Here is a 15,388-nt window from a genome sequence, read left to right on the forward strand (position 1 = left end):
TCTGTTCTTTTTGCAGAAGCTGGATAAGGGGTAAAAAGGTCCAAAAAAGTAGAAATGGTATATGCGGTAATGGGTTGTTAGAAATGTTATTTCCAAAAACCTTTTTTGAAAACGTGGTAGAGTAGGTAATTTTCCCTTTTTCTAGGGAAAAAATGTTTTTAAGGAATAGCGGAAATATTTTGGTGCAAAATTGGTTTTTAGGAATTTTTTTGGCGGGAAAATTTCTGTCTGAAATTTTTGGCGGGAAAATTTTCGGAAGTAATATTTTTTTGTTGGACGGAATAATTCTTTATTCATCATGGGTTCAACTAAAAGGAGAGTAATTTATTTATTTTTTACAGAAAATATGGTATATTTAAAAATGGACACCAAATGAGCGTATTTGTACAAAAGGGTAACGTAAAAATGTTATTTTTGCAAATCTCCCAAACTTTTATCGATTAACTTAAAATATATAGTTTTTATATAAAACAAAATTGTCCCGCATGTTAATATCTCGTCTATTTTAACATTTTTGAAGTACCTTTTGGATTATACCATTTTCTTTTGTAATATTTTCATAATTAAAACCTTGCCATTTGAATAAATATCAAAAAAGTAAATTATGTAATTAAATCATAATAAAATTGTTGAACTATAATTAATATTTATTACATTTAACAAAATTTCCTAAAATCTCTCCTAATAAATCAATTATTTCTCCCATATCTTTATATGAACTTATTTGTTTTAAAATTTATTTATTATAAAATTATCTATATTAATATTTTGAAATACTTTTTGGGGTTATAAGTTATAACCTTTTATTTTGTAATATTTACATAATTAAACTCTTGCCATTTGAGTTATAACATTTTTTTTTCCAGCATTTTTCCGCCTGCCACAAAGCATAATAAAAAGATACTTTTGCCCCTTTCTCATCTTTTTCTTTTCTTCTCCCATATTCTTTTTATTTATCTAACAACAAACAAAACTTTTCACTATTTTGAAAAATATTTGGATTTGAGATTTTTTTCACTCGCGTGTGCACCAACAAAAGTCGATCAGTTCCAATTGGCGGAATTATATGTTGCATCTCCAATGGAAAAATTTTGATAGATCAGATCTAGCATACCAGTTTTGATGGACCAAACTTTTCCATCTTGACTAAATAATCTATTCCATCATACAAATTTTTTGAAGCCACAACTGATTTGACCATAAGTAATGTGTTTATGAAATATGTTATCCACAATAAACTATACGCTTGTCTGTCGAGTTGATGGATAAGATTCGACCAACCAATTTTGGTCTATCAGATCTCGTCTATTGTTTCTTTTTCTGTTTTTTCTACGAAAGTAATTTCGTCATTTGTTACAATGCAACAAATAGATAAACTGGCATTATGGTAAAGTTTTGGGAAAATAGCAGAAAATACTTTTGAGTTATGAAAATGACGTAACAAACAATATTCTTTTTATTGTATTGATTGTTTTCTTTATTTTTTGATAAACAATTATTCGAGTAGAAAAAAAAAAACAATTCGAGTAGATTTGATATCTATCCGTGTATCTTCTTGTTGGCCACTTGACGAACGCCGAGGTTAAACTTAGCGGATTCAATTATTTTTGACCGAGCAAAGTCAACTATTCAATTAAATTTGGATATTTTTTATTTGTGTTGAGTTAATCGAGTGGTGCTAAAATATATTGATAACTCGGTTATTTATATTTTTATGGATGTTGGTTATATTTTTTGTTCCAACAACCGCTAGTGGATATAAACAATGCAAAAATTCAATCAAGGTCAAAAGTAAAAGAATTACACGTTGATCACCAATAGCTATCAGCTATGATATATTAATAATAACAACAATAATAAGATTATCCACAACAAAATAATATTTACATAATTAAACTCTTGCCATTTGAGTTATAACATTTTTTTTTCCAGCATTTTTCCGCCTGCCACAAAGCATAATAAAAAGATACTTTTGCCCCTTTCTCATCTTTTTCTTTTCTTCTCCCATATTCTTTTTATTTATCTAACAACAAACAAAACTTTTCACTATTTTGAAAAATATTTGGATTTGAGATTTTTTTCACTCGCGTGTGCACCAACAAAAGTCGATCAGTTCCAATTGGCGGAATTATATTGATATTATTGGGACTATATTTTATATAGGAATTTCAAAAAAATTATTATCTTATTATCTTATCGAATTTTATCAATTTTTGGTCCGATTTGGTATTAGCAAAATTTATTAATTTATAGTGTTTATTAGTTTATAGAGGTTTTACTGTACATTTAGTTCAGAAGAAAAAAAAAGAAAGAACAGATTGGGGGATTTGGAAATGCAGAACATCGATACTGATTGATTAATACTTTTAATATGTATAATATATATATGTAGCGAAATGTGATCAGGTCCATCAGGATGATTCGTCGCAAAATTGATTTCCTTTGGTATTTCAAATGTAATTTAGGAAGTGGAGAACCTAGTGCCAGAAACAACATCCACATTGTACAATCGGAGAGGATTGAAGCCACGTCAGGTATTCGAAGAAGCTCATGAGCCACTCCGGAAAGAAGCAGAGGAATGGATGAAATACACTGCTTCTGCATGTAGCTTCGTCGCAGCTCTCATTGCAACAGTTACATTCCAAGCCATATTCACGGTCCCTGGAGGGACAGATGAATCATCGGGGGACCCTCTCCATCTATCAGACTCTCGTTTCATGATCTTCACAGTTGCGGACACACTGTCATTCTTTGCCTCATGTACCTCTGTCCTCATATTTCTCACTATCCTAACCTCAAGGTACTCTTTTGATGACTTCCTCGTCTCACTGCCCAAAAAGATGATTTTGGGTCTCTCCATTATGTTTTTCTCCATAGCAGCCATGCTTGTGGCTTTCTCCACTGCACTTTTCACAATGTTACGCAAGATGCCGTTGCTTGTGATTCCGGTGTTGCCACTGGCTTGCCTACCCGTCACGATCTTTGTGATGCTGCAGTATCCTCTTCTCAAAGAGATGATTTCGTCAACATATGGCAACAACCTCTTCAAACGTAACACCAGGCCATGGTTCTAACTTCTAACTATGAGTTTATCAATTTATTTACTCTTTATCATCTTTTTGGGACGGTAAAATAAATACCATTGGGCAAGGCTATTTGCAAAATGTGTAGCTAGCGGCCGAAATATTTATCTGCTTTTCTGCGGTTTGGTTTTACTGTATATCGTTTATCTTTGTTAAGTTAACATTTTTTAATGGTCTGACGAATGAAAATACAATCTTTTTATATATTAAAAAGAGAAGTACACATCTCAAAATTATGGTCAAATTTCCCAAATTATCTATCCCTACTATAGTAAAATAGAAGTACAAAAGTACTTTCGGGTCGGGTTAAAAACAGAAAAATAACCCGAAATTAAAATGATGGATACTTAATTTTTGGACTAAAATTTGGATATGGACATTAACTATTAAAAAAAAATTCAATTACTAAAAATTCCCCTTATTTAGGAAACTATAATAATGATACATGCATATTTTAGAAATCTAAATTAATTGTGTATATTTAAATATAAATGGTGAATAACAATTGCACATTTTAAGGTAATAACGTTTCTCATCACCTAAAAAAGATCTTAATATTTAGATAATATTCTAATTACCAAATAAGTTTGTAATCTTTGATATAATGGTTAATCATTTGGAAATATGATTAAATACCCACCCAAAATATTAAAGTTTCCTAATACAGTATTAAAGGCTACGATTTAATTATCCATTTTAAAATGAAAATATGAATATTTAAAATATATAAATTTTCAAAGAACACAATTATTAATTGTAAAGTTTTAATAAAAATTAGCATTTAAAATAACTTCCGAAAACTTATATTTGAAAACTATATTTTTGGAAATAATACTGACAAATTTAAATTTAGAAATAGCATTTATACAAAGAGATCTCAGTTTTAGAAAATATTCTAATAATCAAAACAATACAATATTGGTTTAGTTTTCTGATTATTTATTTTCGGAGATCTAATTAAATTTTATGATTCTAACAAACAATATCTAAGTGTGAAGATTTAATTACCTAAAAAAATATACATATATATATATATAACAAGAATAAAATACTTTCATATTGAAAATAATATATTCATTTATTATATTATACTCCTTATATACACCATATAAATAAATAACAAAAAACAAAAATTATTTATAGTAAATGAAATATTATTTATACTTTTGGAAATATAATAAATATTTTTATATTTTGTATTTTACTAAGCATGTGAAAAAAATTAATAAGTAATTACGTAATTTATGTTTTACAATGGCAAATTAAATTTCAAAATTATTCATTTAAATATCAATAAATTTAAAATTTAATAATAAGTAATATATATTCATAAGGTAATCATAGTAAAATATGTTTACATGAAGAATTTCTTTCATAATCTTAATAATATATTCCATCACCTAAAATTTCTATAAGACTCCGAAATTAATTTTCTTTTATAATAAATGCTTACGAAAGTCAATTCAACAAATAAATTAATCCTAACGATATTTTTGGAATTTTTTAAAAAGGAAATCAACTTAAATTCGAAGACAAGTTAATCTCTATAAATACTGTTATTCATCTACCCAATTCATCTTTTCCTTATTTGAAAAAACTGGACCATTCCATATCCAAATTCTCTCTTCCTCATTTTTTATTAACATGGTTCATCTATATCATAAAGTTTATCATTTGCATTTTTGTTATTTTAGAATTTGCAAGTGAATGATTTATTATTCTTATTTTTTGGTATATAATGGCATTTCCAATCACTTTCATTGGATAATGCTTTTTCAAATATTATGCATTTATGTCGATGATATATTTAGTAATACACGACTGGTTTGTAAACTCACAATCATATAGTCAAACGGGTTATGATTAATATTTTTTAAAAACATCTTTTAAGAGTTGGTCTGTTAAAACATACATACAATATAAGCGTGTATATTTTACAAGTGGAATCATTTAAAGTTTTCATATACTCGATTTCTTCTTTTATTATAACTTTTAATTATATATTAGATAAATATTTTCCCCCGCGCTGTAGCGCGGGTCCGTTTCTAGTTAATTATTAAGAAAGAGAACCTTAGTCGGGATAGACAGTATGGTGGCTTTTCGGGGAGAAGTCCACTCTGAACCACTTCGATGTGTTTCTACCGAGGCTAACCGGATCAGCCGATAGAGTTTATCAAAAATAAAAAAAAAATAAAAAAAAAATTATAATTTTTTTTTAACGCTGAATACTTCAATATATAGAAAAGAAGATGTTTAAATACAAGAAAGATAAAGCAAAGCATGAAACCATGAATCAGAGCCAAAACACTTAGTCTTAACCACCACGACGTTTGTCCCTTTCAATGCGATCCTGCAACCATGTTGGACCGCCTAGAGCCATGTACGCCGTAAGCCTTCCGTCACGTGTAACACTACAAGCAATCTCCCTAGCCAACATGTTAGCTTTCGATGAAGAAGGGTGGAAAGTAACATTTCGCATCACCCGTATCACTTGTTCAATCTTGTATAAGAAGGCTCGGTACTTAGGCCACTGAGAAGGAAAAGTAATAGCTTCCCAAGCTCCATTACGATCCAACCACAGCTCACAAATATCAAAGTGTATGTCATGTAAGCTTGTAAGACACCAAAGAATGCACCTCAACTCTGCTGCAATTCTATTAGTAAACGAGAAAAATGCATCTCTTGCATGATATAACACATCTCCGATATGATTACATATCAACCACGCTCCACCACAAAAAGATGAATCGTTAACCCAAGACGAGTGAATATTACATTTAAAAGTACCTAGGGCCGGTGAAAGCCAGCACCTCCCCGTAGCTCCAAGGTTTCGCACTCCTTCCCTAGATTCAAACTCACGAGTTTCTTGTTGTTTACACCACTCATCCATGTCTTGTAACGCCGTGACGAAAAGGACATGAGGGTTGAAAACATGTTGGACAAAAACAACTCCATTCCTTGCTTTCCAAATCTCCCACATAAGCGAAGGAATCACTGTCTTTTAGTTTTTCTCTTAGCTCCGGTGTAGCCATCAATGACAAGACATAGGCTTTATTCTCCGAAATTTCAAGTGAGAATCCTTGAGAAGGGAGAGGAAGACCGCTTACATTCCACACCTGCGATGCAATATCACACTGAAATAGGACGTGAGAAATAGTCTCCTCACCCCTTTTACAAACTTGAAAAAGGGGGTTGATGGCGATTCCGTATCTTCTAAGGCATTCACTAACCGCCAAAGCTCCGGACAAAGCACGCCAAATGAAGAATTTAATTTTAGCAGCTGTCTTAAGCTCGCAAAATTTCTCCTTAAGTCAATTCAAACGCTTGAGACTTTCTGAACTTGGTTCTAGCACTTCACTAGCTTGAGACATGGATTTTGTGTTTATCCTCACTCGCATTCCACCAAAATCTCGACATGGCGCTATTTAGTTTCTTGCATTGGTGCTTAGTTAGACGAAAACAAGACATTGCATAAACCGGAAGAGACATAGCCACAGATTTTAACAAAACTTCTTTACCCCCAAGAGATAAAGTCTTCTCATACCAGCCACTTAATCTTGCCTTCAAGCGATCGGTGATGTAGCTTAAGAGCTCTTACTTGGAACCACTAAAACACTCAGGTAACCCCAAATATTTACCAGCACCTCCCTCTTGTGTAATACCAGACATCAAACTAATCAGCCTTTTCATAATTGGATCCATCTTCTTACCAAATGTAATGGATGATTTCTGAAAGTTTATTTCTTGTCCTGAAGCTCTCCCATAAAGCTGTAAACAATGGAGAAACTCCGAGCATTCATAGAGTGTAGCTTTACAAAGAAACAAACTATCATCCGCAAAAAGAAGATGTTGAACCGAAGGGCAGTTCGCAGCTAAACGTAATCCCGTTAATCTCCCAGCAACTTCAGCTCTATTCATAATATGTACCAAAGCCTCGGCGCATAGAATGAAAAGGTAAGGTGATAACGTATCACCTTGCCGAATACCCCTTTCGGGTTCGAAAAAACTGAGGATGACCCATTGATGAGCACTGAGTAAGATACTGACCGCACACAACTCATTACCCACATTACCCATTTAACATCAAACCCCAACCATTGCAATAATTCTTCAAGGAAGTTCCATTCTACTCGATCGTATGCTTTTGACATATCCGTCTTAATGGCAATGAAATCTTCATTACACTGTGGGTTTGTCTTCAGAGCATGGACCATTTCATGCGCAAGAAGAATATTATCCAACAGGCGTATAAAACCTTGGAGACAATTTTATACACTACCGAACAAAGGCTTATGGGACGAAGATCGGTCATATGTGAAGCATTGGGCTTCTTCGGGAGCAAGCACAACTGCGTAAAATTCCATTCCGGAGGTAAGGAACCTGTTTAAAAAAATAGTTGTACTTCGGTAACCACCTGTGGACCAACAATACTCCAGTATTTTTGATAAAAGTGGCCTGACATTCCATCGGCGCCCAAGGTACTCTCTCCTTAAATACTAAAAGCAGTTACTCAAATTTCCTCTCCAGAAATAGGTTTAGTAAGCTCCACATTCATTCGGCTTGTAACCCGCGATGCCATACCGTCTAATGCTTCTGAAACCGTGACTGGTTGAGAGCTTGTAAACAAATTTCTAAAGTAAGCGACATCCACCTCTCCTTTAGAAGCTTCTGAAAATTGTTTAATTCCATTAACATCAAAGAGGGATAAAATCCGGTTTTGCACACGCCTCTGTTGTACACTTCATTGAAAAAAATTGGTATTGCGGTCTCCTTTTCTTAACCATCTTTCTTACTTTGTTGTTTCCAGAACAACTCTTCCTCTAGATAAGCTTCAGATAACTCCCAATTCAATGCTTTAAGAACATTAAAATCCGGTTGATACTTTGAACGAAATTTAGAGTTTTGATTCTTCTCTTACTTCCAAGACGATATAGATCTCCTATAATTTGCAATCCGATTCATTAGTGATGTCTGTCCTACTTCATTACCTCTTGACCAACCCTCGCTAACTACCTCAGCAGAACCAGCCTTTGATTTCCAACGTTTATTGAAAAGAAAACGACCCCGGCGAGACATGTTTTCATTGACAAAACGAGTAAAAAGCGGACGGTGATCCGAGCCTATACGCTCTAGATATTCGGCTTGCACCCGTGGAAAAATTTGGAACCAAGCCTCATTTCCTAATGCCCTATCCAAGCGACATTGTATCCACATCTTGTTACGCTCTCCAGCCCATGAGAAATTATTACATATACTTGGGACCTCCCGTAGACGACAATCTCTTATCACATTCCTAAAGGGAAAGAAAGTAGATTCTGCCAGTGAAGTTTCTCAGTATTATCTGTGATCTCATGGATCAGCTCTGGAAACACCAATATCAATTAATAAATTCCAAACAGCTTGTCGTAAATGCGAACCCGGATCTCCATAAACACATGAGATAAAGAAACAAAGAGACCCAAGCTTAACTTTTACAATTAAGTAAATTTGTCAAATCAAAACTAAATCCGATCCGATTGGCATGGATCCGCGTGCATACCCGATGAGAGACTGGATTCAACGAAGTCACGTTTGATTCGTAATGAAACCAACAAATCAACAAGTTTTGTTGGGCTTTCAAATGAGGTTCACTCGGCCTTATTCTTAGTGTTAGTGAGCTAACTTATACCTATACAACATGTTTTTGTTGATATGGTGTCGTCATCAACGAATAAAAATATCACTTGATTAAAAAAAAATATTTTTATTTATGCTTTACCTTTCCAGCAGAGAGTGTATATACAATGGCCACAAGAGACCGATGCAAAAAACTACACGAGTCTTTAAAGGATCTTGTGTTAACAAAGAGTTGGGATGGAATCAAAAACTAAAGTATGATAGATCACAATTTACATAGTTGCACAACAAATAATTGAGACTGACTTTATAATTATCGATTGACAAATTCAAATACATTATCGAAGGTTTAATAAAATTCAAGAAAACCCGCGTAACCATGTATTTCATATATATATAAGGTGATTTACAATATAAGTCACTTTAAAGATAAGATATATATGAAAGGTAAGAATATAAGACCATCTCCATTGGAGTTGTTTAGTGTGTGCTTGTTCAAAAACTTAAAGATGTATGTATAGATTTATATGCATAACATTGATAAAATTGTAAGGATCGTTGTTTAATTTGAGAGTTTAAGCAATAGATAAACAATGCACATGTGTCAAATGTTTATTGGATGGAAGGAAAATAGAAAAGAAAAAAAAAAAAGTTATGCGTTTTCATTCTCACGAGTCACGACTCTCTCTCTCTCTTTCTCGCTCCTCTCTCTCTCTTTCTCTCCATGGAAGAAGATTTGTGCAAGGAAAACGAATCAGTTTCTGGTAATATGAGAGGGATATTCGTGTTATTTTCTTCTCTTATCGTCATAATCATCCTCTCTCTCGACCGATGGCTCAATCGGTGGTGATAAAACTTCAAGATCGGATCCGAAATATTGACTCAATCGAAGATCCAACTGGAGAATCAATGCGTGGTTTGGTTCAAGGGGGTTTGTAATGGTAAGTTCATCACATAATTTCTTTGTAATTGGGGATTTTGTTAGTAAAATTAGGGTAAAAGGAATTGGGGATTTGAGAAAGAAAAATTAGGGTTCTATGTATTCGAATTGGGAATTTGAAATTGAATCGTTTTTTGTATAATTGGTGTAGATTCACAAGATCTTTGGATTTGGCACGCGTTTTTTGGACCGCCAGGTACATTAAACGATATCAATGTTCTTGATCGCTCACCAGTTTTTGATGATATATTGCAAGGTCATGCTCCTACAGTGAATTACATGGTCAACGGACATGTGTATGATTTGACTTACTATCTCACTGATGGTATTTATCCGAAATGGGCAACTTTTATACAGTCCATTTCATCTCCACAAGGTCCGAAAGCATCCTTATTTGCTACACGTCAAGAAGGTGTCCGTAAAGATGTCGAGCGTGCTTTTGGAGTATTGCAAGCCCGATTCGCCATTGTAAAAAACCCGGCTCTTATGTGGGATAAGGTGAAAATCGGAAAGATTATGAGAGCATGTATCATATTACATAATATGATCGTAGAAAACGAACGACATGAGTACACTCAATTTGATGTAACAGACTTCATTCATGTTGATACCAACAGAACTTCACAAGTGGATATGTCGTATTCCACAGACATACCTTCAAATATCGGCAATATGATGGAGATTCGAAGTCAAGTTCGTGATCGAACAAAACATCAGCTTTTGAAAGCTGATTTGGTTGAACATATATGGCAGAAATTTGGTACAAATCAATATTACGACTAGTCGCTTATTTCGTTTTTAATTTGTATGATTTCATATATACTTTTATGTCATGTTTTAAATATTCTATAATATGCAATAACTTGTTTATTTTTAATTATAATAAATGTTTCTATTTATTTGTATTTAAATATACTTAAAATATGATAATATTGATATTAAATTAATTTTTTTTTTGTTTTTAAGCACTTCATTAAGAGTTATACCATTGGACTACAAAAAAATTCAACATCAAAATATAGTTGCTTGTGAATTTATTTTTAAAAAATTAATGCAAAAATATAAGTAAGCACCCTCCAATGGTGCTAACCATTGGAGATGCTCTAAGCGACACAAGTGTGTGCTTCTGTTTGGTGGAAAAAGACAAGTTTAGCCTCCTGAAACTTTAGCTAGAAAGCAACAAATATTTACGATTGGATTAGTTTGGTAGGTAGTTTAGTTACGATTTTCAAAGGTGATAAGTTAGGTTTTACGGGGATAAGAAAAGCCTCGTGTTTCTTTTAAAATCTTTAAACTTTTCCAAAAAATTGATAAACGAGGAAACACAAGACGATTGACAGAGAGGTAAGGTGGTATCCACCATTCTCATGACCACGAGGTTAATAGTCAGTGGACATGCTACCATACACATCCCTCCAACAAAGACCGGGAGGTAAGAAATAATGGAAAGCAAAGAGTCATAAAAGCAGAAAAAGTACCAGCCATCAAGACGGCGTAGTAAGGGCGTGAATCTGCGGGACAATTAGAGCAAGTAACCGAAAATGAGAGAGATCAAGCGAAGAAAGGGGTGCTTAGGATATAGCTAAACGGCGAAGATGAATGAAATAGGGTAGTCGGATATAGCAAGAGTAACCGGCGGCGATGGTGTATGGTAGAACGACGTCGATGGTAAAAGTTAGGGTTCGGGAATTTACTGAAATGGAAATGGAAGTTACAAAGTTGCGTATTTTGCGGTGGGAGATGTGGAATGGTAAACCGGAAAAAGTGTTCATCCAATAAATAGGGTACAATCGACCCCATTGGCCCGTTACGGCAGAGTATGTTTAGCGTAATGGAAAGATGACAGTGGATATGGTGTGAGGAAAGTATCGATTAAGCCCAAAAATGGACAGATGAAAATGGACGGATGCATCCCCCATTATCTGAAAAATTGGGTTTGTATATGTAGTTAGATATTTTGGACAAGTGAGCAAATAGTTTACGATAGAGCCTATTGGTCGTGACGTACAACGATCGTTACTAAACAATTATGGATCGATGCCGTTGGATATGGTTTAAGCCCAAAAACTGGACATATGGAGCCGCTATTATATGGACAATTGGGTTTGTATATGTAGTTAGATATCGGACAAGTGAGCAAATAGTTTACGATAGAGCCCATTGGTCGTGACGTAATGATCGTTACTAAACCATAATGGATCGATGCCGGTGGATATGGTGTGGGAAAAGTATCAATTAAGCCCAAACATGGACATATGAATATGGATGTAGAATCTAACATTAGTTGGACAATTGGATATTGGACACTGAGCAAATAGTTTTTCATAGAGTCCATTGAACGTAACTAAACAGTGTTCCAAAGAGAAGATTTGGAGTTACAACGAAGATACAAATGAGGTGCAATGGAGTCTGAGATATGGTAGAAGCGATTTCATCGAAGGGTCCAAGAGGTGCAACAAAGTTAAGATATGGAATTACAACAAAAATAGAAATGAGGTGCAATGGAGTCTGAGATATGGTGATTTTATCGAAGGAGGAGTCTGAGACATGGGACAACTAAGATTTCGTTGAAGAAGAATAGTAAAAGTGATGGAGGGAGAGAGATAATTGGGCGGAGAGAGAGAGAGAAAGACAAAGCTATTGTGTAGGGGGAGAGAGAATGCAATTGTGTAGTTCTGATAATTACAATGGCAGTTTAGTTAATATTATAACTTTAAGGGTGTGTTGGAGAAGTAGTACATTCACTATTTACAATTAGGAAACTAGTACATTATCACTGTTTGCTACTATTTTGTTGACCTTTAAGCACTCAAAAAACATATTATTTACAAGTATGCCATTAGAATAATTATATAATGATTATATAATATAATTTGTACATCATATTTTATGTACAGAAGTGTAAAAACATATTTGTACAATAATAAAAATATTACACAATAACATCCGTACAACATATTAGTGTACGAATATGTACATAAATATGCATAAATTCATATATCATAGTAGTTGTACAGATAAAAATGTGTAATTTTTTATACATGCGTACATATAGTAAGCTGTACGGGGTACTCTGTACATCTAATCAAGTGTAAACAAACGTCTATACATATACTAAATTGTACAAATACGTCTGTACATATAGTCTGTACATCTAATCAAGTGTACACAAACGTCTGTACATATACTAAATTGTACAAATACGTCTGTACATATGCTTTAATGTACAAAAAATATATATACATATGAAATGTATTTAAACTATACTAAGCAAAATGCATATCAAATTATAGAGAAAAAAACATAGATTTTTGTGAATCAAAAAAAAGTTTGAAAAAAAATTACAAAACCAAGAATTTTTAGTTATTAGAATGTTGGGGTAAGAATATTTAAAAGAATAAAATAAAAAAAAACAAAAAGAAAAACGAAAATCGGAAAACAACAAAAACTGCCCTCCCTTGTCATTTTTTTTCTCCTTCTTTTTCTATCTCACAAATTCTCTATCTCACGAATGTACTACTTTGCCAATTTTGAATAGTAAATGTATCAATTCCCCAATTAACTTCTCAAAATGTACTAAATATCCTATTAATCCTAACTTTAATAGGGTATAAGGGAACAATATCTTTCCAATATCTACTCGTTTTGAAAAGTTACTCTACATGCAAATAACTCTATTTTTGTGAAAATTTAGGGGGGTGTATTGAAAATAGAATTCTAGAGGATTTTGGTTCTTTTTTAAAATCCCCTGTTATTCAACTAGGCATAGAATTTCAAAAATATCTCTTTTTATATACCTCCTTTTAAAAATATCCCCTTTTCAAACTTTATCAAAAAACTCACTAAAAATATTGAAATTTATCCAAATATGTGTGTAAGCTTATAAATATATACACAAATTACCTTTATATGTGTATAAAACTTTATATACCTTTCATAAATAGCGTAAAATTAAATTATAAAAACCTTATAAAAATCGTATAAAACCTTTTAAAACCTTTTAAAAACCTTATAAAACTTATAAAAACGATTTAAAACTATTTAAAACATTTTAAAATATTTGTATCGAATCTCCTAATAGTAGTTATTATATAGAAGTACCTTATAAACTATATAAAACTTTATAATTTTTATATTTAAAAAGGGGTATTTTTGAAAATGGATAGATAAAGGGGGTATTTTTAAAAAGAGGTACACCAAAAATGGTATTTCTCAAAAATTCTCATTTTTAAATCCACCAAAAATACCTTATAATCCCACTTATATCTCTTAAAATCCAAAATATCATAAGTTCCACAAAATCCTTCCAAATCATGATTTGAATACACCCCCCTTAATTTATAGACAAACTATGGTCATAGGCTCATTGCGAAAGCCCAAATAGGAAGACTCTCAAACCTTAGTTTTCTGATATTCATGAGGAATCAACAGATCTAGTTCTATTTTAAAAGTTTCCACTATTTCAGTATCCCTAAGGACCAACTTATATTATTCCTCATCATTGTTTTGTTGCCTTGGATAAAGAAATATGGAAAATGCAAATTTCTCCGAATCTCCAACACTTTCTTTGGAGATGTTTATCATATGAAAAAGATGGCTGGCTACACCAACTATAGAGGAATGCATGATCACACATGCCAAGTATCATATTGTACACTCAGCTACACGAACTAGATGTATTGCACGACCACATGCATCAACTATACAACGTCATGTAGTCAACACCATAGACATAAAATTCTGGTACACCGGTCAACTGATTCTGGCGTTGTCCGGTGTTGACTCCGGCGTTGATCGTTTTTGACCAAAAAAAAATATTCCAAATTTTTTTATATTATTTTATTTATACTGTTAAAAAAAAACTAAAAACTATAATTATTTTTGACTTTTTTATTATAAAAAACTATAAACAATTTCAAAATATTATATTATTAAAAAATATAATCTTAGGAAGAAAATGATGACGATGATTTTGTATTTAATTCAAGATATTAAAATCTAAATTTAAACTAGAAAAATTCAAGATAGTAAAATAATTCAAGATACTAAAATCTAAATTAAAACTAGAAAAATTATGCGAATTACTAAGGGAATTAATATTTTTATATTGTTAATAAAAAACATTAACTTATTATTTGATTTATATAAATACAAAATCATCATAGCAATTTTCTTCCTAAGATTATATATTTTTCATTATACAAAACCATAAAAAAATTAATTTAAAAAATATTTTTTATATATATGTAATATCTAAACACTAGTTTTGTTTATATACTAGAGGAGAACCCGTGCTTGCGCACGGTTGAATATTTTTTTTTGTTATAAAAATTAAAATATGTAATGTATAAAATATGTATTGTATAAATATTTGGTGGTTTTTGTATATTTTTATCTCTATAATTAATAGATAAGTGTGTATTAATTTTACTATGTATATTTTTTGGCTTTTATATAAGCACGCATATATTGTAATATAAGTATATATATATATTTAACCGTATGTGTAATATCGAAAAATATATAGAGCACTGTAGTGTGGTCAACCTTTGTAAATTGAAAATATTTGTTTAAATATAGTTTGAAGGTTTGTTTAAATGACTAATACTTGTGTCTGTTAAAGTAGAGATTAGATTTTTTCCGAAATTTTTTGTTATTGAGAATAATTTATGATAAACTAATCTTTCAATATCCAATTGAATGGAAAACGAAAATGTGAATGGAGCGAAAAGTTTTATTGAGTATTTAT

General features: G+C 32.1%; 2 protein-coding genes across 2 annotated transcripts; one reads left to right on the top strand and one right to left on the bottom strand.

The window, feature by feature from the left end:
* Positions 1 to 5,397: 5,397 nt before the first annotated feature.
* Positions 5,398 to 6,063, bottom strand: LOC17896254. Its single transcript, XM_006300295.2, has one exon. It carries the CDS (start codon positions 6,061 to 6,063, stop codon positions 5,398 to 5,400), a length of 666 nt encoding a protein of 221 aa, XP_006300357.2.
* A 3,467-nt stretch (positions 6,064 to 9,530) lies between these two features.
* LOC111831939 lies at positions 9,531 to 10,422 on the top strand. The gene is made up of 2 exons (XM_023787588.1): positions 9,531 to 9,630; positions 9,791 to 10,422. The coding sequence occupies exons 1-2, from the start codon at positions 9,531 to 9,533 to the stop codon at positions 10,420 to 10,422; spliced, it is 732 nt and encodes a 243-aa protein (XP_023643356.1).
* The last annotated feature ends 4,966 nt before the right edge of the window (positions 10,423 to 15,388 follow it).

Source organism: Capsella rubella, unplaced genomic scaffold (assembly GCF_000375325.1).
Source record: "Capsella rubella cultivar Monte Gargano unplaced genomic scaffold, Caprub1_0 scaffold_2, whole genome shotgun sequence".
NCBI lineage: Eukaryota > Viridiplantae > Streptophyta > Magnoliopsida > Brassicales > Brassicaceae > Capsella > Capsella rubella.